Source organism: Suncus etruscus, chromosome 16 (assembly GCF_024139225.1).
Source record: "Suncus etruscus isolate mSunEtr1 chromosome 16, mSunEtr1.pri.cur, whole genome shotgun sequence".
NCBI classification, from domain to species: domain Eukaryota; kingdom Metazoa; phylum Chordata; class Mammalia; order Eulipotyphla; family Soricidae; genus Suncus; species Suncus etruscus.
In genome coordinates, this window is record NC_064863.1 from 54,604,089 (window position 1) to 54,629,757 (window position 25,669).

The 25,669-nt window shown below is 30.3% G+C and overlaps 1 protein-coding gene across 6 annotated transcripts in view; it reads right to left on the reverse strand.

The window, feature by feature from the left end:
• The window catches only part of EPHA5 (EPH receptor A5), a 320,717-nt gene that overhangs the window by 42,687 nt on the left and 252,361 nt on the right, over window positions 1-25,669 (reverse strand). For 4 of the 6 annotated variants that reach the window (XM_049790014.1, XM_049790010.1, XM_049790009.1 and 1 more), the window contains 3 exons: window positions 12,374-12,439; window positions 1,671-1,738; window positions 267-392 (listed from right to left, as the gene is read on the reverse strand). In XM_049790014.1, the coding sequence (XP_049645971.1) occupies window positions 267-392; window positions 1,671-1,738; window positions 12,374-12,439 (260 nt within the window). The remainder of the gene's footprint in view (window positions 1-266; window positions 393-1,670; window positions 1,739-12,373; window positions 12,440-25,669) is intronic. The other 2 variants (XM_049790011.1, XM_049790012.1) reach the window with 1 other exon arrangement.

Consider the following 25,669-nt stretch of genomic DNA (forward strand, 5'->3'; position numbering starts at 1 on the left):
TTGAATACAAAGATGAACATGTATGTATTTATATTGTTGCTTTAGTTTATGTATGTTTATCTTGAAGCTTACTTAATTTCATAAATCGAACGTTTGCTTAAGTATATGTGCAGAAATGTTAGTAATAAAATTTGATCAATTACACACTTTTATAGTTACTCAATTACAAAAGATTAAAACCATTACATGTTAGATCAAAAGAATAAAATATTATACTATGCAATTCGAGAACAAGTTACAAGTCCTAATTAAACACACTGTCATACCTGCTCCAATAACTCTTTCAATTGTGATGCATGAAGCTTCTATCTCCTTCGCAAATTCATGGACAGCTTGAGTAGGATCCTCATATGTATGTGGATCAATATAAGTTCTTACTCCTGGAAGTTTAACTGTTAAAATAAATAGGCATTAAAAGAGAAATGCTGGTAAGTTGTGAGGAGAATTATAAACATTTGTTAGCATTTAACCTAGTGTTTAAATTCCATGTTCCTTAAAAGAAGCAGAACTGTAAAAACAAAATCCCCTTCTGTTATCATTGTCCATTCTACAACACCTTTAAAATTTTAGAAATGTGCACTGACAGTAAATGTTTATGTGGCAATATTATTGAACAAAATGTGTCTTAATTATAATTTTCAGAGGCCAACTAAGAAAATTTTATTTAGTAAAGTAGAATATGATGTTAGTTATTTTTTAGCTATTTTGTTGTACTTAATAGCGCAGGTGTTAAAATAGTACAAAAATAATTTAAAATGATGTATTGTTCATAGTTCAAAAAGAAATCGCGATATAGGTCAAAAGAAAGAAGAAATTCTATGTTTTGTACCTTTGCTACTTCATGGCTATTTACAAATTTTACTCTTTTATGGACCTGAGGTTAATCACATATTAGGGCTTCCTACCAATATTAATTCTCATAATGTTTTTGAGGATAAATAACATTAGACAAGATAGAACCATGAAAATACACAAATGTCTTAAAGCATGAATGACAGCTTTATTGATATTTTCTATGGTCTTGGCAGGGTGAAATGAACAAAAAAAATCTTTTTTTTTAACCCCATGCCATTTACTTGGCAAATCAACTCACAATATTCAAGGAAAAATGAACTATAAAACTATAATTAGAACCTATTAGAATAATTTTTAAGCTCATGATAAAAACCTTGTTCCCTGAACTCAAAAGTGTTTTAATTTAAGCCATTTTAAGGAAGAATGCTACTACAGAAATTTCAGAAAATTCTTATTCAATGCTAGAATAATTTAGACAATGAGAAATTTTATTCATTTAATTTGGTGATCCTATTAGAATAATAGATTTATGATCTTTTGCTAAGAGCGCTAATTGCCCTTAAAATCTTGATTTGGAATATATAACATTTTGATATAAATCAAGAATGTTTTCTTTTTAATGATTATAATGAAGTACACTTTGGAGATTTAAATAAACTATCCACTTGTTTCCTTGGACCAGCTGACTCTGCACCAAATCCATATGCTTTCTAGGGGGGGGGGGTAACAAAGAGCACTTATATTCTTACAACAATATTTTTGGTCCAATAGTAAAAATGTCATACCCTGAAATGAAACAAAGATAATAATAAAAATCTCCAAATTTTCTTATATTTTTATTTATTTATTTATTTATTTTTTTACAATGTCCTTACTGTGCCCATTATGGAAATGCATCTTTTCCTCTTCTGGATCTTGCTTTGCCTTGCTGTAACCACACCTCCTAGAATAGAGGAAGCAACAGTTAATGTGGTGAATCCCATCAAGCTCCTGAGCATGAAGTGAAATTGAAATGATTGAAACTCTAACTGATTTTCACACTGCTGGATGAAATCGTACCAATATTTTTAGATGAATTTTTACTTCCGCAGCCAGTACCCCTTATGTTCAGTGTGTAATTATATTTTGCTGAATGAACTGAAGCCACTGAAAACTATTGTTTAATATATATTTAATCTATCTTTTATTCTATCTTTAATCAAATCTATCACTGCATTAAATAACACACACTAAACCTTTGATTTCATTTATCTTTATTTTTTTCCACATATTACAAAATTATTTTTAGCCACCTATCTTGTCATATTTTCTATTTCATATTTTTACATATTCAATCTTTCTTTGCTTCACTGACTTTAATACATGTTTTACTTATATTAATATCAATTTAACTACATCTGCAAATCCCAAAATTGGGGGTTTGATCCACTTCACCAATTTTAGTATCTCCTATAATAAATCAACTACAATGTTAATGTCCTTGACATTTGTTCTTATTACAAATAACAATAAGAACATTATCTTCTATGACATTAATACATTATTTTTAATTCGTTTTTTTAAGTTTTTGACTATTTTGATTGACTAAAATCCCTAACTGCTCCTTGGTTTTGAACTTGTTTTCCTCTAACTCATATGAACTTTTCTGGATCTTTCTAAATGCTTCATTACCATAAAGTATGTTAACAATTCTATCCCTCTAGTTTGACTGCTCTGCAAATCTCAGTCAAATCCTCTTAGAAGGATATCAGCTTATTTCTCTTTGCTTTCAGCCTAGAGCTACTATTATATTTTTCTAGAAATAACAGGTATGGGTCTTCATCCCTTAAAATCAAGGTTTTATTTCTATGCATGTCACAATAGATTTGTTGTCAAATAACAAATATATGTACCATAGAGACGTTCTCCCTCAACTTTCTTTCATTAACTTTACCACTTTTGGGGCTAGAACAAAAATAGCACAGTAGTAGGGCGTTTTGCTTTGCATGTGGCTGACCCAGGACCGACCCAGGTTCTATCCTCTGCATCCCATATGGTTCCCCCCAAGCCTGCCAGGAGCAATTTTGAGTGCAGAGCTGAAACTAACTCCTGAGTGCCCGCAGTGTGTGGCCCAAAAATAAAATTTAAAAAATCAACAACAACAAAAAACCCCAAACTTTACCACTTCTTTAACAAAATGTGATTTGTGTTTTGTTTTGTTTTGGGGTCACACCCGGCAGCGCTCAGGGGTTACTCCTGGCTCTATGCTCAGAAACCGCTCCTGGCAGGCTCGGGGGACTATTGGGGTGCCGGGATTCGAACCACCGTCCTTTGCATGCAAGGCAAACTCCCTAACTCCATGAGCCCCCAAAAACTCTGTGTTTTTTTTGAAAATTTTATCAAACTATCTATGAACTCCCTTTCTGTTTTATAAATGTTTTTCAAAAAACTACACTAGATATAGTTACAAATACTCTACAGTTCTGATCTATTTTGATATGTCTCGTGCAAAGATGTTAATAAAACAATAAAGTAAAAATTCCTAAATATATCCAAAATGTGTATTTTCAATATCATGGTCAACTGTTACCTTGAAGTCTGCTAAACTTTATCTTCAGGTCTCCAATGTAGGGGCCTGAGCAATAAAACTGTGGGAGGGTGTTTGCCTTCCAAGCAGCCAATCTGGGTTTGATCCCCAGCAACCTATATGGTCCCCAGAGCCTGCCAGGAGTGATTTCTGAGTGCAGAGCCAGGGGTGCCACACCTAAACACCACAGGCTTTGTTCCCAAAACCAAAACATACAAAAAAAAAGATCTCTAATGTATCTTTTGATGACTTCATATGCCTCTATTTGCTAATTAGTGAATTTAGAATGTTCTTCCTAACAATTTCTAGTGATCAGATTCCAATTAAACTTTTACATTCTCTATTTTTTCCAATAACACACAAATGTAAACAAATCTTTCACTCTCTGACCCTAATAACAATCTTCTCTTGGTATGACTATCAATATACTACTACAACTTCACATTTGAGAAGATATTTTGGTCTTACTGCTCATGTTTCTTAAATGGCAACAGATGGCTTTAATAGACATTTTTTGCAGTGATCTAGCACTTGGATCAGAAATGAAACTAAAACATTATTTTAATGATGAATGAATAACTGAATGACTGTTTTTTTAATTGTTTCTGCACAATGACATGTATTTGGAAAGAAAATACACATGATTAATGAGGTAATGCGGTACATAATCAGCCATAAAAGAATAAAACAAAAGAATAAAAATAAATTATTTAAGTGAATCTCTAGAAAACTAAGTTTAATTTTATTAAGGCCAAAGGACAAAATTTTGATTCCTCAAACCAAATTCCATTTATTTTTGCATAAGCAAATATAGTCAAAATTGCAGTTGAAAAATGTATTTTGGTTACAAGGCATTTAAAACTATTATGTGATCTTAATGCAGTATATTCTAATAAAGAAGGTTCCTTGACTACATACCTTATTAAGTTAGATAAGGTTGTGTATATTTCATATAAAAGTTAAACTTATTTTATTTTTCTGATGCAATATATAATTACATATATGTTACAAAAATGATTAAAATGGGTAATACAACCTCTAATTGTTCCAGTTTTGAATAAAATAAATCTATTTATTATGTTTAAGAATCAACAGTCATTAGTAAATATTTGTAGTGATATTTATGTAAACTCAAAGTAATATATCTGGCATCCTTTGATTAAAAATTATAAAAATGAGAATCTGCTAACTTTACAAATGTTACTCTTAACAGAATCATTTGTCATTTAAGAGTCCTTAAATTTTTGAATCACCTCATTACATGGAAATGAAGAAATAAACCATAAAATTTTAGAGAAATTATATTTAGGTCTAATAAAATTGAGTTATTTAAATACATTGTTCAAAATACTTCTGGGTGTCATATTGTTCTTTTAATCTTTAATCTATGTATTTCCAGAAAGAGATAGAACCTATGATGCTTTTTAAAACCAATGTCTTAAGTACAGTTGTTTGAAATCACAATGATAGTTATGCTATTTAAATGACATTGACAAAAACCATTGTGAGAGGGATTCCTTTGGACCTAAACTGTATGTAAGTTTTTATGGTCTATTTTAAAATAAAAATCATTCGACCTTTAATACTTCCAGCTTAAAAAAGTTTTGAAATTTGTACTTCAAAAAGTATTTGTCATTAGATAAAATTCATGGATATTTAATCTTATGCAAGTTATTCAAATGAAAATAGAAATAAAATTTACTGGATCATCTAAATTATGATTTCAGAATATTCTAGTGTGGAATTGTTAAGATTTTGATAGCAAGGTTGAGAACATGGAGGACAGTAGAAATAAGTTGTTTTTGACTTAAGTTTTCTCTGGGTTTTATAACATACTTCACTGTATGTTACATTAACACAGAAAATTAAGTTCTGGAACCCACGCTGCATCATTAAAACATGCTTCAACATGAAACAGCAAGTCAAGGTGCAGCTGGCAGAGAAGTACTGGAGGAGTGGTTTAGATTCACTAACAAAGCCTTCTGTATCTGCTCCAGATGCATAATCTCAACCAAAGAAGGCAATAAATATTCCATTCTGTACACAAATCACTCTTTCTACCTAAAAACAATGTCTTTAGTTTATTTCCTATAACTATTTAATGAGTTCAATATAGTTAATAAAATATATGTATTGCTGGTGATTAGAGGAATAATTTAGTCATTAATACTCATTTTCTTCTAGAAAAAATGCATCTTTATTTTTAGTAATAGAGATGGACAGTAAAATATATTAAATACAGACAAAATTTATATTCCTTAATATATAGTTATTAAGGATACTAGTGAGATGCTTAATGATAACAATTATGATAAATTAGAATTCAATCTATTTTCTCCCATAACCAAGATCATAATTTGGGTAGCACATTCTTAATGATTTTAAATTAATCAACAAACCTTGGTCCCCGTTATAATATATAAATTTGAACATTGAAATTTCCAAAGTCCATGATATAGTATATGGTATGATTTATGTGTGGATAAGTATGATAAGCTAGAATTTAATTATCAGGCACAAATAAAGCTTGGATGGGAAAGTAAGTTAGCAGAATGAGTATCAAGTGCTCCAAAATGCCACAATGAAAGATCACCCAATTGCTAAGTTCTACTCCTATCCACAATGAAGCAAGATGAATAAATAGAATGACAAAGGGAGAATGTAGATCTTGCTCAACAATAACCTCACAGAATCAAAATTTCTCTCTTTAATCTACAGATATAAACAATACAAACTTATTTTTACCTTATTTCTAAAAAAGAAAGTGAGGGGTGCAGCAATGGAATAAGAGGTTTTCATTTTAATTCTTTAATAATTACTACCATATGTATTATTAGATCTTATACAGTTTATATTTTTTTCAGATTAATAAGTAACTTGCCTTTAAAACTATCCAAAGATGATAAATCACAGAAAAAATCATATATATTTCAAATTTGGAAAATAAAAATCACCTTGTAATTTTCATTTATTTTAAAACCACCTTTATCCCTAGATTCACACTGGTTATTTTGTCATAATTATGACCCCCAAACTTAATAATATATTTAGTTTTTATTGATATAATAAAAGAAAATGCTACAACTTGGGGAAAATCAATTTTTTACTCAGAATTATCTTCAACTGAACAAAGGTAGCTTTAATAAAGACTAAGCTAACTCAAACTCTTAAAGCAAAGTGTATGAACATTAACTTACTAATAAATCTAATTAGAAATATATTAAGTTCTGATATAGGGGAAATGTTCTTCAATAAAAGTATAAGTACCTGCACAGTAAAATGAAATATTAGGTATTTAAGCTGTCATCTGAGCAAAACCTTAAGAATTATTACATTCATATATTCTTTTTGTTTTATTTTGTTTTTTCAGGTCACATCTGGTGATACTCAGGGGTTACTCCTGGCTATGTGCTCAGAAATCGCTCCTGGCTTGGGGGACCATATGGGACGACAGGGGATTGAACTGCGGTCCATCCTAGGCTAGTGCTTGCAAGGCAGACACCTTACCTCTAGTGCCACCACTCTGGCCCCAACCACTCATATATTCTTTATTTAAATACTAAGAGTCTTGGATTTTGAGTTTCTTACCAAATGATTTACATTAAAAAATGCAATTTATTTTTCTTATTTTCTGAATATGGTCAAACATAATTCACACAAAAAAAGTGCTCTTGTGTGGAAATAAACATTTTTTAGATATGGTAATAGTTGGATAATTACAACAAACAAATTAAGGATTAAGTTTGTGAGGTTCTCATCTCATTCTATCAAGAATACTAGTTATATTATGACTAATGTAATGTGGAAAGGTAGCATTTCAAATCATATGCATTTCTATAATTTAAAAATAACTATAAAGACAGTAAAATATTAGTATTATAAAATCAACGCACATTAACTTTTAGATGTTCCAACAACAAACTCTTCAGATCTTTTTAAAAATTTTCAATAGTTGGGGCGGGAGAGATAGCATGGAGGTAAGGCGTTTGCCTTTTAGGCAAAAGGTTATTGGTTCAAATCCCGGCATCCCATATGGTCTGCTATGCCTGCCAGGAGTGATTTTTAAGCGTGGAGCCAGGATTAACCCCTGAGCACTGCTGGGTGTGACCCAAAAACTAAAAAAATAAAAAAATAAAAATGTAAAATTTTCATTAGTAAGAACTGAAAAATTTCAAATACTTCAAAAATTCAAAGATGAATTATATGCTCTCTAATATAAATTTTATTGATTTAGAGTTATGATATATAAAAATGCTTCCCATATGTGAAACAATTTTCATACTTTCAGATTTTTTTATAGATTTTGTTAATAATAATAAGTATTTTCTATTAGTTGTGAGGGGACAATACTCAGCTGTGATGAAGATTTACTTCTGACTCTGAGGATATTTCTAGGGAGCTTAGAGGAAATATGGGGAGGCCAGGGATCTAACAAAGGTCAGCAGAATGCAATGCAAGTACCCAACTGGATGTACTGTCTCCTAGCTCCAATTTTCTGTTAATTTTAAACCATTCCATTAATGCCACACATCAGAATACTCACGTAAATGATCCAATTAATAGCTAATACATTCTTAATTACTATACATTATTAAAATGACATTTGGAAAAGTTCATAATCATATTTTATCTAGCAAGTCTGTAAGTGAATATGAATGTGCACCTGTGTGTATAACAGTGTCACAGCAACATACGAGAGCACTTTGCATATGGTTCTATAATTTAGAGGAATGATTTTTGAGAGAGTTTTGGGGACATAACTGATGGTATTTAGGGTTACCCATAGCTCTACTATCAGGCGTAATCCCTGGCTGTGCTCAGGTATCCTATGTGATGCCTAAATTAAACTGATTAGTCAGTCACATAGAAGTTAAGCAGGTTACCTCATGTATTATTTATAGAGGAATATACAGGTATAATTTTGTTTCACTTTTCCAGCTATAAAAGAATATATAGTATTTGAATAGTTTTTTGGCAAAATACCCTGTGAAGAAAACTTAAAAACTCGTGTTTATTTTAAAATAAAAATATGCTTACTTCAACTTTCAAGATAGTTCCATAATTGAGATAAATACTATATCTTATTAAAAAATTAAGTTTTTTATATGTACACATATATTGCTATTGTAATTTTGGGCCTCAAAAGTTCAACTGTTCTCAACTTGGTGCTCTAGAGACCATATGGAGTACATGGGATCAATCCCGGTTCAACTTAACCCCCTGGACAATCTTCGCAGCCCCTTGAAAATTGAGTTGATAGCTAATGTTTCTAAGCAATTTATAATTATTTTGTTTATAGAAACGTGTTATGATGAAAGCTTTTTATTAATACATGTTACTTATATTTCTGATAAAATGTCTAAGTGTTGAAAATGCATTTCAGAAAGTTCATTTCATAAAGATCATAGAACAGGTATATGAACAAAATGAGAAAGAAAAATTTCTACTTGTAAAGTAACAAAATTGCACTGGAAATACTAGAATGAGTAGCTGATGATATGAGAATAGGAAAAGAATAAAAACTAATAATTGACTAAATAGGTTAACATATGATAGATATAAGATGCAAGAAAATGGGATTTTGGGACTATCAGATATTTTCAAATACAATCCTGGTAAGTATGCTCTGAATAAAAAGTGGTTTTAATAGTAATAAAATTGTAATGCAATCAATTATAGTATTCTTTAACAAATGCTATAAACTGATATTTTATTTGCCATAACAATAAATTACTATGTGATGTTTATAATATAGATATTTTCTTAACTAATAAAATAGATTCAAATCCTCAAGTCTATTGTGACTGCATAAAATTATTATAAAAATACTTCAACTGAAAATAAAGAATGTGATAAAAACTTAAGACTAATCAATGTGGGTAATATCCATAAAAGAGGAATAACTTTTAAAATATTATTTATATGAATGTATACATGCATAGATTTCTCCATAAAGCAGACAGCTAGAGTGATGACAATTTGTGATCAAAGGTGGTGATATTAAGTTATCAATTGTTTTATTAATGATATACTTTGCATTTTATAAAAAATGAAGCAGTTTCCTTATAAAATATTACAAAATAAAATTCAAAACCTCAGAATTTAACAGAAACTTTAAGGTTCCAAATCAATGATTTGGTATATACTATTTCTAGACCACTATATTTTCATGTGCTTTAACAAGGTATTTAAAATATTTTTCATGTAAATGCACTTATTATACTATGGTCAAATCAAATCACACACAATAGCATAAATGGCATTCCAAACAAAAGTCACTTCTGAGGATGATATTCAAGGTTTCAAAATTGTTAATGTGTCTGATCACTAGTGATTGAATTACAAGATTCCTTGAGAATCAATTCCATGACAACTGAAAAGTGATGGTATGGTTATATGAACAAAATTAGATAACAAGATTTTAAATTCAAATCGCTCAGTATATACTGATTCAACTACCAAAGAACTATTTTTAAATATTAATTTTCATTAAGACTATCTCCACTCAAATGCATAATCTAAGTATTTCTTTAGAGGTTTTAAACTGTAGTGAACTGAGATTTTAAAAATCAAAAGTCCTAGCAATTAAAATATATTTAGGTCTTTCTTCAACAGTAATTATCTGGAATAAATATCTTTTGTCTTATTTTAAATTAAATTTATTTTATTTTTGTTGTTATACAAGAAATGTATTGACAAAACCTAGTTTTTCTTCTGATAGTACACCGAAAACATACATACTGGATATATAAGCTTAGTTGTAGCTAAATTTTTATTTCCAAAAACACACACACAAATATGAACACACACTAATGTAATGACTGCCAATACAATTACTATCATTTAAATAAATATATAGATAAAGTTTTTATACTTTAAGTTTCCAGTTGTTTTCTTTGCGAAGAAATTGATACTTCTTCTGACCAATCACTCCTATTTGTTTGTTTTAATAAACTCTTCAAAGATAACTTACATTATTTTTTTATAAAATAAACTAGAGAGGTGTCTTTAATGTTTGACTCCAGAGGTAAAAACAACACAAATGAAAATAAAACAAATGGAAAAAACCACACCAAGTACACATTACAAAATGATAGTATATCTTTTTCTTTTTTTCAAGCAAGCAATTTAAATTTAAGAAAAGATCATTTGCTAATATTAAATCTTGACTCTGTGTGTGTTTGACATTTAGTTTAATGTAATTCTGAATGCCAATCTTCTTTTTATTTCCCCCCAATATGTAAATTCTTGAAGCTAGTTCCTGTTCAGTGATGAATTATCTTACAATAGTACTTAAGATCTTAGTAAATAAGGATTTCAGTAGCCCCCTTTCATCTTATTAAGTAATAAAAACAAACAACAGCAAAAAATTAGCATGTAGAACCAACCATGTATATTGCATTTAGTCAATGTCTGCCAGATTTCAATTTTATTGGATTGGGCATTGAAACCACAAGTGAATATAAGAATTTCCCGAGGAAGTAAAATGCCTTAAAATAATTTGGCGCTTTTATATTTTATCTTTGAACTTTTTAAATACAAAATTTTTGAGATTAATAAAACATTGAAATGGTAGTACTCTTTATTAACTGTATCTTTTTTTTTTTTTTGGTTTTTGGTTTTTGGGACACACCTGGTGATGCTCAGGGGTTACTCCTGGCTATTCGCTCAGAAATCACTCCTGGCTTGGGATCATATGGTAAGCCAGGGGATGGAACCTAGGTCTGTCCTAGGCTAGCGCAAGCAAGGCAAACGTCTTACTGCTTGCACCACTACTCCGGCACTGTTAACTGTGTCTTATACTCAAAAGATGATTGGTTGGCAGAATAATGATATGTATATGGAGCAGAAGTGAGCTCAGTCATTAGGGGAATATGACTTGTAGCATGAATATGGTTGTTCCCATTACTTCATGGTCCTTGAGTACCATTGGATATAGCTCTGTTGCCTCCTAAGCACAGCATACTGCACTGCTTCCCTATAGGCAATTGACTCATCCTGGCTGAGTATCTACAGGTGTAGTCTGGAATCATCTGAGCAGCATCTGGAGGATCTTCCACATGAAATTACTTCTGACCATTCTATTACTTTTCATGAGTACATGCTTGTTAAAATCGGGTTTTTAATAAACAAAATTAATTTATACTAGAATTACAATTTAAAATGTTCTTGGAAACAATAATTCTCCAAAATATATTTAAGAAAAACATGGTAAATTTTATAAATAATAATTGAGTGCACTATTAAGAGAGTTTAAACTCTTTAAGCAGAGATTATATGGGGTTATTTTGCACATAATAGATGACTACTGTGGAATATTTCTAAAACCATAAATGGAATATCCAAATTTTAATTTGTAGTCTACAGTATCCTAGCTGTAGACTGTTATGGTTTGCTTTTGTAAATGATTAAGACAATCTTTACAAATAGAGTCCAGCAATTTGAAAAAATGTTACTACACTGTTCTTACATTAATAGTAACATTATTGATCTAATTCAAGTTTAAACATGCTAAGAAAATGATTAACAATTACATATGGCTCTGTTACCCAATGTTACCTGTATCTTGAACGATTTTGAAAGTAGAAGACAGAAACTATAATAACGGTTATTGACTAAAATAACATTATACTTCCTTGTATGATATGACTTTAATTATGATGGAGCAACAAAAACAGTGATATGTTAAACGTTGACCAGATCCTGTAATTTAAAAAAAAATACTTGATTTAAATCTGGATCACAATAAAAGTCTTGTAAGAGAAATATGTTTGCTTGACATAGGAATGATATTTTAGATTATCCATTGAAACATGACTTGTTGTTTTCCACCAAGAACAATTCACTAAATGTTAATATGTAGCCTAACAGATATAATAATGTATACAAATATGAAAAGAAAGAAATGAATAAAAACAAAGGAAGAGAAAAGAATAAAAAGAAAAGAAAAGCTGAAGGTAATATAAAAAGATTGGACATTACATAGAAGTATAGAGGGAGGGGAACACTAACCATATTAGGCTTGGATGGGCAACAGCGCACAGGGAAGAAGCCCTCCCACAGCCACATTCGCAGCAACTGAAAAGCAAACAAGAGAGCCCAAGATAAGGAAGAGATCCCACGCCCTCATTATAGCATAAGACACTATGAAGTAAGACAGATGTCTGCTTTCCTTTTCAAAAAATATTCCTAAATTCATGCATTTCTTTCCGCAGTGCCTTCAAATTCAGGCTCCTTATATGTATTTAAGAAATACAGAGCTATATTGAATTGTTTTTTTTTTAATTTTACATAAAATGATTTTTCAGCAGGATATTTAAAGAGCCAATGTATTTGATTATACAAAATAGAAAACGTTTAAAGCCAATAGCTCATTTAAATATATATTTTCTTCAAAAATTTCTAAAACTTTAATATATATTAGATATTCTCAATAACTCTTAAAATACACATTTTGCATTTAAACTTCTAATTTATGTGGAATAAAAAAGCTTTGCTCATAAAGCCAATGGCATTTTTATAATAGTCTACAGAAAATGTTTTGGTTATAACACTCCTTCAATCAGTAACAGAAGATTATAATTTAAATTACTACTTTCAGATTCTAAAATGCATATATAAATGTATATTAATAAATGCTTCTTTATTAAAAAGTAAACATATATACAATGCATGCATCTTTTTCTGGATATTGTAACATTAAGAGACTTTTAAACTTTCTACATATTCATAGGAAAATCCAGAAATACCAAATAAATTATTAATAAGATGTAGTTTATTGATAGAAACCACAAAAATTCACGGAATAATATAACAAAGAAGTAACAGTGCAACTGTAATTTATTTTCCAGTATATTTTATGAGTAATGTGTGTAATGATTTCAAGAGCACCGTGGGCTGAGTATAGTAATGATATCATACAACAGGAGACATATGTTTTTTCTATTTTGAAATTTAACTACTTGAAATGCATATACTATACTTGCATCAAATAAGGGAAATAAAATAAAATATAAAATCTGTTAATCTGGAAAGGCAAAAAAGAGCCAGACAAGTATTTTCAAATAAAATTTTAAAAGAACTTCAAAGAAAAAATTGGCAATGCTCATTTGTACTTTTTGGAACATTGATTATTATCTGAGAATTTGTCACTAAAATAAAATCTTAGAAAGCAAAATGACTATGATATCTGTTTCTCTTTCTATTTTGACTATTTATGATCATAAATAATAAATTTTAAGAAATATTTTTAAGATAATTTTTACTTATTGATCCAATTAAAGTCCAATTTACAATACATCAATATTTTAAAATACTTAATTGTAGGGGCCAGAGCGATAGCTAGCACAGCAGTAGGGTGTTTGCCTTGCACATGGCTGACAAAGGATGAACCTGGGTTGGATCCCTGGCATTCCATATGATTCCCCAAAGCCAGGAGTGATTTCTAAGTGCATAGCCAGGAATAACTCCTGAGTGTCAATGGGTGTGACCCAAAAACCAAAAAAAAAAAAAAAAACAACTTAAAGTAGATAAAAAATCTGTACAGTGTTGGATATTAACATATTTCTTTACAACTATAGTTTGTCATTACAGTCTCAAACAATAACTGAATTGTTAATTGTTAATTAATAGTTAATTAACAGTTAATTGTTTGTACCAGTACTAAAGTTAAGGGTCAACACACTATTGCCAAAATGTTACAGATTAGACCAAAGTCAGTGAAGAACATATTGTAGATTAGAGTATTATTGCAACACTACTGCGCTTGCCACATGCTTATGCTATTTTTTGTTGATATAGATGAATTAAAAGATTTGACACAGAAATATGTCCTACAAAGTCAACAATATTAACTACCCGATCCATTAGAGAAACTTTGCCATTCCAATGTTAAATTGTGATTACTTAAAAATGACTATTCTTCTATATATGTTTTTCTTTCCAGCTTAAACAAGTTGTACTTTTAAGTCAGGGGTCTCCCTTTGGACCACATGTGGTCTGCCAAAGTTATTTATTCATCCCACCAGAAGTTTTTGCTGCCACTGCCAGTCCTTAGCGGCCGAGTTTTCCTGGGCCACAGAGTACAGTTGTGTGATGTGCAAAAGCAGATCCATAGTTTCCATTGACCTACTGGTAAGTTTGTTGATTTAACTTTATCTTCATTTTAATTATTGTATTTGCTCTCATTTTATTTTACTTTTTTCAAAATAAGACATTGGTATTTAGTTCATAGTACTTTTTAAACTATAATCTGGACCTCCAACTTTCTGAGAAACAGGGAACTGGACACTTGTTCAAAAAGTTTGAGGATCCCTGTACATAAAAATTACCTAATGGCAAAATTATCTCCATTATACCACTGCTGTTAAAACACAATTTTTTACATATATGCTAAGTTCAAATTAAAAAGTTTTAACTCAATATATAGTATTTTATTAAGATATATTATTTATTAAAAAAGCATAAGATTATTCTGTATGTATATGTACAACTAATAGTATTTTAAACAATTGTGCTTAAAATGGTAATAGTTGTTTTGTTGTCTGGACATTACTTAAGAGTATCTTTGTAATACCAGGTCAATGTTTTAAGACTCGCAAAATTAAACAATTATTATTCTAAAAATATAATTTTATGATGTTTTAAATTTAAAAAATGTACACAAGAAACACAAAAATCATAACTCAGATCTATAGTTATATTAAAATTAAATTACCTACAATTAGAATTTTATAGTTACTGCTTTAGATACTATATTGATAATTTTCTATTTGATTTAATATGGCCCAATAAATTACATTAACATATTTTTTATCCTCTCTGTGTTTCAGTTGGAAGACACCTTGGATATTGCATACTTAATTCTATATTAGTATAAAAATGATAAGGTATCTATATCTACATATTTTATATACACATTCTGGTAGATTATCTGTTGCCATATCATTTGTTTTTGGATAGAAGTAGTACCAATTGCATTTTATAATTTCCTAAAGTGATACGAGACTCTCATTATCTCAGGACTAATTTTTTCATAATTCTCATGATATTATATATTAAGTTATCCAATTATAACATAACTAAATTTTTGTATTAATATTAAATATAAAATACAGAATGCCTATCATATTATGAATAATTTTATAATATGCATTTTCTAGTAATTATCAGAAGAGCATTAATGAATAATTAAGAATTTTAAATCATAGTTCTCTTCTCATATGGATAAGAAACAGAATAGTCAACCCCCAAATAACTATTTTTTTAATAAACTCTGAGGATGCTTTTCACAGCCAACAACTTGCTACAGGTGGTTTAAGTAACACACTCTTGGTTTAATCAATGTGTACTTGAGGAATTACAGGTTGAAATCGCTTACGATGCTCAGTGATAATTTGGAAATAGAAAGCAAAATGTGCCAGAAATAGAAGCAAATCTAATTTATGTGTGCTGTATTTTTACACAGGGTTATCTGCATTCCCATCAGTTTTTGCCACCTGGAAATCTGTAACTACATACAGCTATAACAAAATGGCTATTATCCAGGTTTAAAATATTTTAGCCTTTTTTAGGCTTACTCTCAAAAACTATTAGTTTTTGTTTTAATAAGATACTTGGCTGTTGGTGTTCAGATCAGAACATAAAATATGATAACAAGATTTCCAGACACAAAGAAGATTCTAATGAAATTACTATATTTAAACTTTAACCAGAGATGATCATGTATTTATGGATTGTATAAATGCAATTTAGATTTTACTCTCTCCAATGAAAGTAGCATGATCATACAGCTAAGGAAAACCATCTCAAAAACATGAGATTAGAGAAGAAAGACTTGAGGTCATAGATAAATAATGAATTCTTAATGAAGAGATCATAGAGTAGATAAAAATCTCTAAGATTATATCATATAATTGAGGCAGAAGTATAATTGCACAAAGGATATCCTTTAATAAAATAGAAAACACCTTAATTTCCTGGTTTAAAAAGAGGCTATATGCACATACCTAGAAAAGAATGTAATATTATCCACCCTTATTCCCTATCATGTAGCAAAATATAAAATTAATGTGCTTGTAATCAAATTTGGAATTGCTGTGGATAAACCCAAATTATTGCTTCAGGTGAACTCCGGGATGACAATGAGATGATAAAAGAAATGATATCAAAGAACATTTCTATCAAGACTTATTTTAAGCATATATGTGATTTTAACATTACTCTGGTTACAAAATACATACTGCTCTGAACAAATCTTATACCATGTATCATAATATTCTGAGCAAGTAATATTGAGCAAAGAATACTGTACAGATAATACAAAGTTGGTCAAAGATCTTAGAGATTAGGTGAACTTACAACATCTGTATATCAAATATATTTTAAAATTTGTGATATAATAGAAATCAATAATATCAATTTTCTATTATTCATATTGTAGAAAATATGGCAAAAAGCCATGTCTCTAAGAAAAAGAGTAATTTAATCATTTCATTAATTATCATTATGGAATTATTTTTGTTTCTCTGATTTCAAGATTTTAGTAGTTATTTTGGCTTTTTTAAAATTGCTTCAGAGGGAAATTGCTCCTGCAAAACACTTACAGAGATTTATGAGTGCAATTCAATCAATTAATGCAAGTTGTAGTTAAGACAAAGAGTAATAGGATGTGGTTATATATAGAATACATTTATATCTATTTTTTGTCTGCTTCCTTCTAACACTATAGTTTCCTATTTCTCACCAACTTTACTGATGTCTCCTTTAGACATGTTATACCCTCTAAAAGTTGTCATTCTAAGCAAAAATGGATTTTGAAACAGCAGTGGACCTTCTTATCTAATAAAATTTGAGGCTAGTACTCTCATGTCTTATTAAAAATTAAGAATTTGATATCTGACAATAGTTCTTGACACAATCTTTAATAACCTTGTTAAGTAATTATTCTATAAGATCTTTTTGTTCTTTTAGTCTTTGATCTCACTTCCTGATGAGTAGTGTAACTAAAATTGTTGTAATTTCTTGTGACAAGAGCTAGGGATATTCGAATTAGATCATCATTTTCTACACATTGCCTAATCTCTTGGAATTTTGGGAATGTTAGAGACTCATGTTCTAATAATTAGACAGCTGATAGTCTTTTGTATGAGACAAAAGATCAGAAAATCCAATCCCTAAATGAAATCTTGGACTTTTCATGTCCATCTCCAATTGCTCAGAGAATTGGCAAAAGAAAGAAAAATGAATTAGTAAGTTTTCCAGCCTACATATTGAAAACTTTTCAAACATTTAAAAGTTGGCACCAGGGAAATTATAGTGTTTTGGGTCCATGTCTTGCATGCTATTGAAAGCAGGAGTTTGATTGTATATTATATAAGGTATAGAATATGCCATATATTCTATGGTATTTTCAGCTCTGAGAATTCAGGCAGGAATCCTCTAAGCTCTGGTAGAATTCAGGGCCAGGAATAATCAATGAACACAGTTGGCGTGGCTCCCAAACAAATGTGAATAAAAATATCTAAAAAAAATACAAAAGATTTACATTTTTGGATAATGAATAAATTATGCACATAATGGGATCTTCACATTCACTATATAGAATATCCTGTTTTCCTTATTCTAATAGCTTGTATCCTATACACTTGATCTGGTGTTCATCTGTCCATCTGTATTTTTTAAAAATACTTTATTACATAACTAATGGATATTTTATAAAGTTCTGGGTTATTATATTAAATGTTTAAATCGAAAATGACAGGCTTTGTTTAAACATTTATTTATTTAAACTCTGTTTAAACTATAAATGATATCTGTAATAGAAGCTGGCTTGGTTAAGTACTGACTCCTTAACGTGTAGTGCTAAATGTTAGCTAGTGTTAGAATTAACTTCTTTGCAGAGTATGTCTTTAATATGATAAAATTGTTTGATGTAAAAAAACCATGTAAATATACTGAGAATTATTACCAGTTGGTGGGAATAGATGAGAGAACTGTAAAAAAATGTTTATTTCTAATACATTTGCTTTGCTTTTCTATTCCTTATTTGGTTCCAAACACTAAATGATGACATTCATCGCACAACTAGCAATTCTAGGGCTGAAAGTTAAGAAAGAGATTTTTCAATATGACACTAAGACTAAGTTGGGGAAGTGAAGATATGTACCAGGTATTCATACATACCTGAAAACTAGATTTCTACCACACGTCCCAGATCTTTTCATCACATCCTCTGCCCAAATCTAATTTCTCTTTACTGCAATGAAAAATTTAAGCCATCTTCACAGGGAATTTGTACAGACCTTTTTATTTTTTTTCCCTACAGTTTCTGGGTCACACCTGGTTGTGCTCCGGGACTACTCTAGCTCTGCCATCAGGTATCACTTCTGGCAACAAAGAAGATCATATGGGATGCCAGTGATGGAACCAGTATCTGCCACATATAAGGCAAATATCCTTCCTTGTATACTATCGCTCAGGTCCCAATACAGACCTTTATATTTTCCTTCAGTAACATTGTACCAAGTTTTAAAAATATTATTAAATAAATAACAATAAAATTGTAACATAAATAGATTGTCCCTTTATCTTAATCTGTTTCTTAATTTTGGCACATTGGTGGTGGTAGAAGTGCAGTCATATTTACACCAACACATTAAAACCCATGAAACAAATATTAATTTCAAAAAACATTTTAGTGTATGTATGTGTGTTTTTGATCATACTCAGCAGTACTAAGGGCATTTCCTATATCTGTGCCTTAGGAATCATATTGGACAGGATGGGGTGGAAGACGATATACAAGTGCTGGGGTCTAAAGTTAGGCTGGCCAAGTACAATGCAAATGCCCTCCTTATTGTGCTCTCTCTCATATTCATACTATTTGTTTTTAAGAAATAAAAGATGATGCCCTAAAACAGTTCATGATCTAAATGCTATTATTCAAATGTATCTATAAAATATATTTATATCAAATATATAACCAGCTCAAATTTAAAGTTATTTTAAAAGTTTGGTATGTAAAGTTATATATATGTAAATAAAAGTAATGAGTTTTTATTTCTTTCATAAAAGACAAAGTCACAAAAATAAACAAATTTACTGCCACCTAAACAATGCTTCTTTTTTTTTTTTTTGGTTATTTTTTCTTTGGGACTTCTAATAATGTTAAGTAATTTTGACATAACTTTTTAGGCTTAAGAGCATATAAATAATTAATATTAGGAAGAAAATCAGGAGAGTTATCTTTAGATTACAGACTTTAATTGCTTTATTTCCCAAACAGGACTATAAAATAATTTATTGTACTTCAAATCCTTCTATTGGCCAGGCATAGTTATACAAAAGGTTTTTCCATGAATGACACAGCAAATATTACTAGACCTTTGGAATTCAGTTTGTTCATGTCAGAACATATTTATAAATGTGTGAATTTTATCAGGTAGTGACCACTTTTTGAGAACTTTTGCTGTTGCAGTAAGACAGAATCATTCACATTACTAGAGCTGACCGATTTAACAATCAATTCTATAATGTTAAAAATATAAATGTAAAGAAGAGTTCTCTATTCACATTATACTATTAATCTAAAAATGGCTACTGATTAGAATAAGCTAAGGAGTTTAGCCAAATTAAAAAAAAAAAGGAACCACCAATGCTAGGAATCTACCCTTGGAAAACCGTAATTAGGGAATCAGAACATCTTGGCTCTAGGATCCAAGCATCATTATTTTCCAAAAGCTGTTAGTTCATTCTAAATTCCTCCAGGTTGAGAATCACTAATCCAATAGGTATTCAATAAATACTTGTTGTATTGAATGATGTATCTTCTAATAGTCTTAGGGGAATTTACTTAATGAATAAAAAGAAAAAGATGTAATTAACATATTAATTGTCTGCATGTTAACAAAAACTTTTGAAGTGCCTGGAGGTGCTTAAAAACAATTTATTCTTTGGTAAGCACTTTAAATAATTCTCCTGCAATTTGTTCACAGTGTTAATTTATAACATCTACAAATGAAGACTGGTTTGTTATGTGACTAAAATTTATCCTAACCTCCATATTTTTACACCATACTTTTTTACCTTAACATAATTTTTTTACAGGTTTCTTTTAATTAAAAGTTTAATGTTTAACTCTAGATTTATTTTACACTTAATTTTTCCAATATTAGTTACTGGAGTTATAATAATAATGCAAGTCTACAAAATTACTTTTAGCTTTCCCATGTTGTTATTTGTAGCTTTGGGCCACAGAATTTTTACAAGTAATATGAAAATAAAAGTTACATTTTTTATATTTACCAAGAGAATCTCCAAAATATTACAAATATTTTACATAAAATATTATGAGTGAGGTAGAGAGATATTAGAGCATGTAAGGTGACTGCCTTGCTCTCTGATTTGGCTGACCTGGGTTTGATTCCAGAGCACTACTAGGAATAACCCTAGGCACAGAGCCAGGAGTATGCCCTGAGCACCACTGGGTGTGGCCTCAAAACAAACAAACAAATAAACTTTTTGAACTGCTATTTAGGTAGTGTAAAATAGAAACAGATATATATATATATATATATATATATATATATTTTATCATTTTAAATTAATATAATTATAGGTTATATTTATATATAATGAAACATATTATTAATGAGACAATAAGGAATAGAGATAGGGCTGGACAAGGTTATAGACAATGGATGCAAAGACCTTATCTAGGAAATAGATATATGTACCAGGTCAACATGTCAACATACATAATAGACTAAAACACAATGTTGAACAATCAGTAAAAATTTTCTCTGTATTCTAAGTTCACCTCAAATATGCTACATTTTTTGCAATATTTTTGAACTCATTAAGATATATCTTTTATATACATACATATATAAATATGCTACATTTTTTGCAATATTTTTGAACTCATTAAGATATATCTTTTATATACATACATACATAATATCCTAATATCCTAATATATATATATATATATATATATATTAGGATATTAGGACTGGAGAGATAGTATAGTGGTAGGGTACTAGCCTAATCTGTTGCCAGTTTGGGTTCTATTCATGGCACCATATTCCCCATAACCCTGCCAGAAGTGATCCCTGAGCATAGTCAGGAGAAAGCTCTGACACTGCTAGGCATGGCTCAAAAGCAAAGCAAAATAGAAGATATATCTTTTAGTCTTATACTAATCTTTTAAATATATATTAGTGTAATTATCTGAAATTATTCTTTATTAATCTGTCAAAAATGTATTCATGCAAAATAAACCTGATTCACTATGAGTTTGCCCAAGAAATAAAAGAAAATATGTCAGATTGTCAAATCACATCACCAAACAAATTGTTCAATTTAACAAAGATAAAAAATAAAATTTAGTAATCCTATGAAAAAAGACAAGTTATTTGATCTATCAAGTACTTTTACATCAAATTCTTCTGTGGGATATTAAGAATAAAAAACTTTAGGGGCCAGCACTATAACACAGCAGTAGAGCATTTGCCTTGCATGTGGCTGACCCAGGACAGACCTCGGTTAGATCCCTGGTGTCCCATATGTTCCCACAAGGCAGGAGAGATTTCTGGGCGCACAGCCAGGAGTAAACCCTGAGAGTCAACAGGTGTGCCCTCCAAAAATAAAACAAAAAAACTTTATTAACTTGGTCAAAAACACATAAATGTTTAGAAAAAATGTTCAGCATATACTTAACAATATTATGAAATAATTTTTTATTGAAGTTAAACTTTCTCATGTAACATGCAAGAATTTGGACATTGTAGACTTTATATGAGCAGGGCACTGTAAACTTTCAAAATTTTGCTGACTTTTACAAACAAGCACAGAAATGAATATTTTCTATTAAGAAACTCTAAAAACAACAAAAAACTTCATCCTTATCGCAACTTAATGTCTTAATTTTTCTATACTTTTTACTTTCTCTGACATTTTAAAATAGACCCTATTTAAACATGTTATAGCATCAAATTCAAACATATTTCTTTAATAAAAAAGATTCTTGGATACATATAATTGTTCTAATTTTCCCATCTTTTTAAAGATTTTTTTAAATCCTGAAAAGTACTTGTATTATAATTTAGTGGGAGATAATGTACAAGCAATACTCTGACCATAAATCTGCATTCAGCAACCATTCCTGGTAGATCAACAATCACTGCTGAAACAGTACACTGTTGACTCAAATGGGGAGGAACAATGTTTAAAAAAATCCAATTCGGGGACCAGAGAGATAATACATCTGATATGGTGCTTGCCTTACAGGTGGTCTACTGGTGCTTGACCTCCAGCATTCCATATGGTCCCCAGAGCCCTGCCAGGAGTGATCCCTGAGCAGAGAGCCAGGAGTAAAACCTGAGTTTTGCCAGAAGTGGCTTCCATACAAAAACAAAATAAAATAAGAACACTTATTTCCTTAAATTTACTCTCCACTTCTTAGCACAAACTGAGAGACAAAGAAACTATTCTAATAAACTACACAGGATGTTTCACCACTATTGGTATCATTTCAATGACCTTCAATCAGGGCAGAACCTTTTGTGTAATTATGAAGCTCTTATATCTACAGCCTTCATTTTGAATTTTCAAAATATACATGACAGTGACTAATGCTAAGCAGCCTGTGTTGAGCTTGTTCTTTATAATTATCTTTTACTTATTTTCAGTGTAATGATTGTTATTACACATAAGATCTTTACCACTTCACTAAGAGGAATTACTTAGATTGATTTTTTTTTTTGCCATCAACGATCCTCTTGGATTTGTTCTTGCACTAGAATAGTGTTGCTTTACAAACACTTAATCAAAAATTTCTTTATTAAGACACAGGATGAGGGCTGGAGAGATAGTATAGCAAGTAGGAAGCTTTGCCTCACCCAGTTTATCCATACTCAAAAGCGGGCACCAGATATGATCCCTTGATCAATACCAGGAGTGAATCTTGAGGACAGAGTTCTGAGTACCTTGGGTGTGGTTAATCACCCCCAAACCCCTCCCAAATGACATCTTTATTAAGAAAATAGTAATTATTTTCATTTTTAGAACCAATGCTTTTTTAACTTTTAAACTTTTGAACTGTGATTTCACAGTTGAATCAGTCTTAGAATGCTTCTTTAAGATGAACATAAAGTTATTATATGTGTAACTTTCTTGCATTGCACTTAGATATTTTATCTTTATTTCATGAGAAATATAAAGTAAAATATGAAAAAAACTAGCAATAGAGTGATTGAAATGTTTTATCTAACAATAAAAAATTAAGCATAACTGATAGTAACAGTTTTCAACATTTATTTGTTTCATAGAAGAAACATCAGTAGGAAAAAGTAAATATGTCAAATAGTCATAGAATAACTTCAAAATGTGGTGGGTTATTATTTTGCTTTTTGAATATTTTTCAAAAGTTCAATCACATCCAGCAACATTAAACTTATAAAGTAGAAAATCATAATTACTTACAATTAAATTTATTTCACCCTCAAGGAGAGCAAGCACAAAAATGTACCCAATTTAACAAAATATGAGGAATGCATGTATTTTGTGATAAACATTTTCTGATAACTGAGCTAATAAGAATTATTTGATAGAAAGTTGTGTTTTAATTCATATAACATTATATAAGTTCTATAGTCTGTCTATAATCATCTAATATGGTTGTTATAAAATATTTAACAATGTATGTGATTATAGATCCAAACAAAGATAGTTTTAGGTCAGGATAATAATAAATAGTACTGGTATTTAAAAGTCTGTAGGAAATACCAATTTATATGCTTTTATAATGGGCATATAAAATAATAATTATAACAACATAATGGGAATAAGTCAGAAAAACATTTATACTGACATCAAAATAAGTCATTAAAGGTATCTGTGTGTTAAGTGAACATGACTTCATTAAAACAACATGGATCACAGGTTGCATAAAAATGATGGCACCATGTATAGATCATCTAGGATAGACACAGATTTTCTACAAAAATTTTCTTCAGGAAAATGTTGCAGGCATATGTATGCTAAAGCAGCACTAGGAGATGGCAATATGAGAGATATGACTGGCTCTATATTACATATTTGTGACTTTTAATGTTCAGTATTGAAGAATACTGGAGAAATTATAAATTGATCTATATCAGTCAAAGAAAATCTAAGAAACAAAGAGACTTTCTTCTACTAATTACAAAAGGAGGCACCATTTTTCCATTTTTTTTGTTTGTTTTTAGACCACACTCATCAATGCAGAGGTCATTTCCCTCTCTCCCTTTTTTTCTCCCTCCCTCCCTCCCTTCTTCCCTCTCTCCCTCCCTCCCTCCATCCCTCCATCCCTTCCTGTTCCTCACCCATAAATGCACAGGGGTTACTATATATTCAGTGCTCACAAAACCAAGCTATCCTCTAGTCCCCACTTCCATCCTTCCTTCTACCCTCCCATCCTCCCTCCCTCCCTACTTCACTCAGTCCCTTTTCTGTCCTTTCTTCCTCCTTGCTGCTCCCTCTCTCCCTCCATTCCTTTCTTTCCTTTCTTATTTTTCTGAAATAGATGTTCTAATAGTCAGTACAAGGCAATGTTGGTGATTTCTCTTCTTAATTAGGTTATCATGTGCCTGGGTGACACTGCTCTATTGTAAGCTCTATTAGAATGATAATATCCCCAGAAATCTTGAATAATCTTTGTCAATACAAACAGTGTCTTAATGCATGCCTGAATGGTTTTTTCTTTCAGAATAAACATTACTTTGAAGAAACAGGAGTTTCAGAAAAAATGATCTTTTAAATAAAAATTGCATTTCTTCTTGAGTTTAATATGCTATTGACTTGCCTTTTGTTTTATACTTCAAGAAATCTGCCTATTTTTTGTTAAAATAATTTTATCAATGCAAATCAATATTAGCTTGGTATTTGCAGTTTCACAGAGATTTTCCTTCCAAATATTTGCCTCAATAAAACTTCTGAGAGTTATGCTGACATTCACATGTTTGATCAGTTAGAATTTGCAGGTGGGCAATTCAATAATGTTGAGCAATTGAGCCAGTAATCCTCTTGGGCTCAGTTTCCTATGATGATTTACTTCCCAGAGTGGGCAATTAGCTGTTGCTATGTTCCTATTCTTTCTGGAACTACACTGCTCTGATCCCAATTTCTATCATTAATAAATTATGATCTTGTACCTAATTATCTTTGATTAAAAATCTTTGAATAAAAAAGCCTGCAATTATGAGAAAACAAAAGGGTTAATAACTCTCAGATACTAAATCAATACTCATTGCTTCATAGTTTAATGAA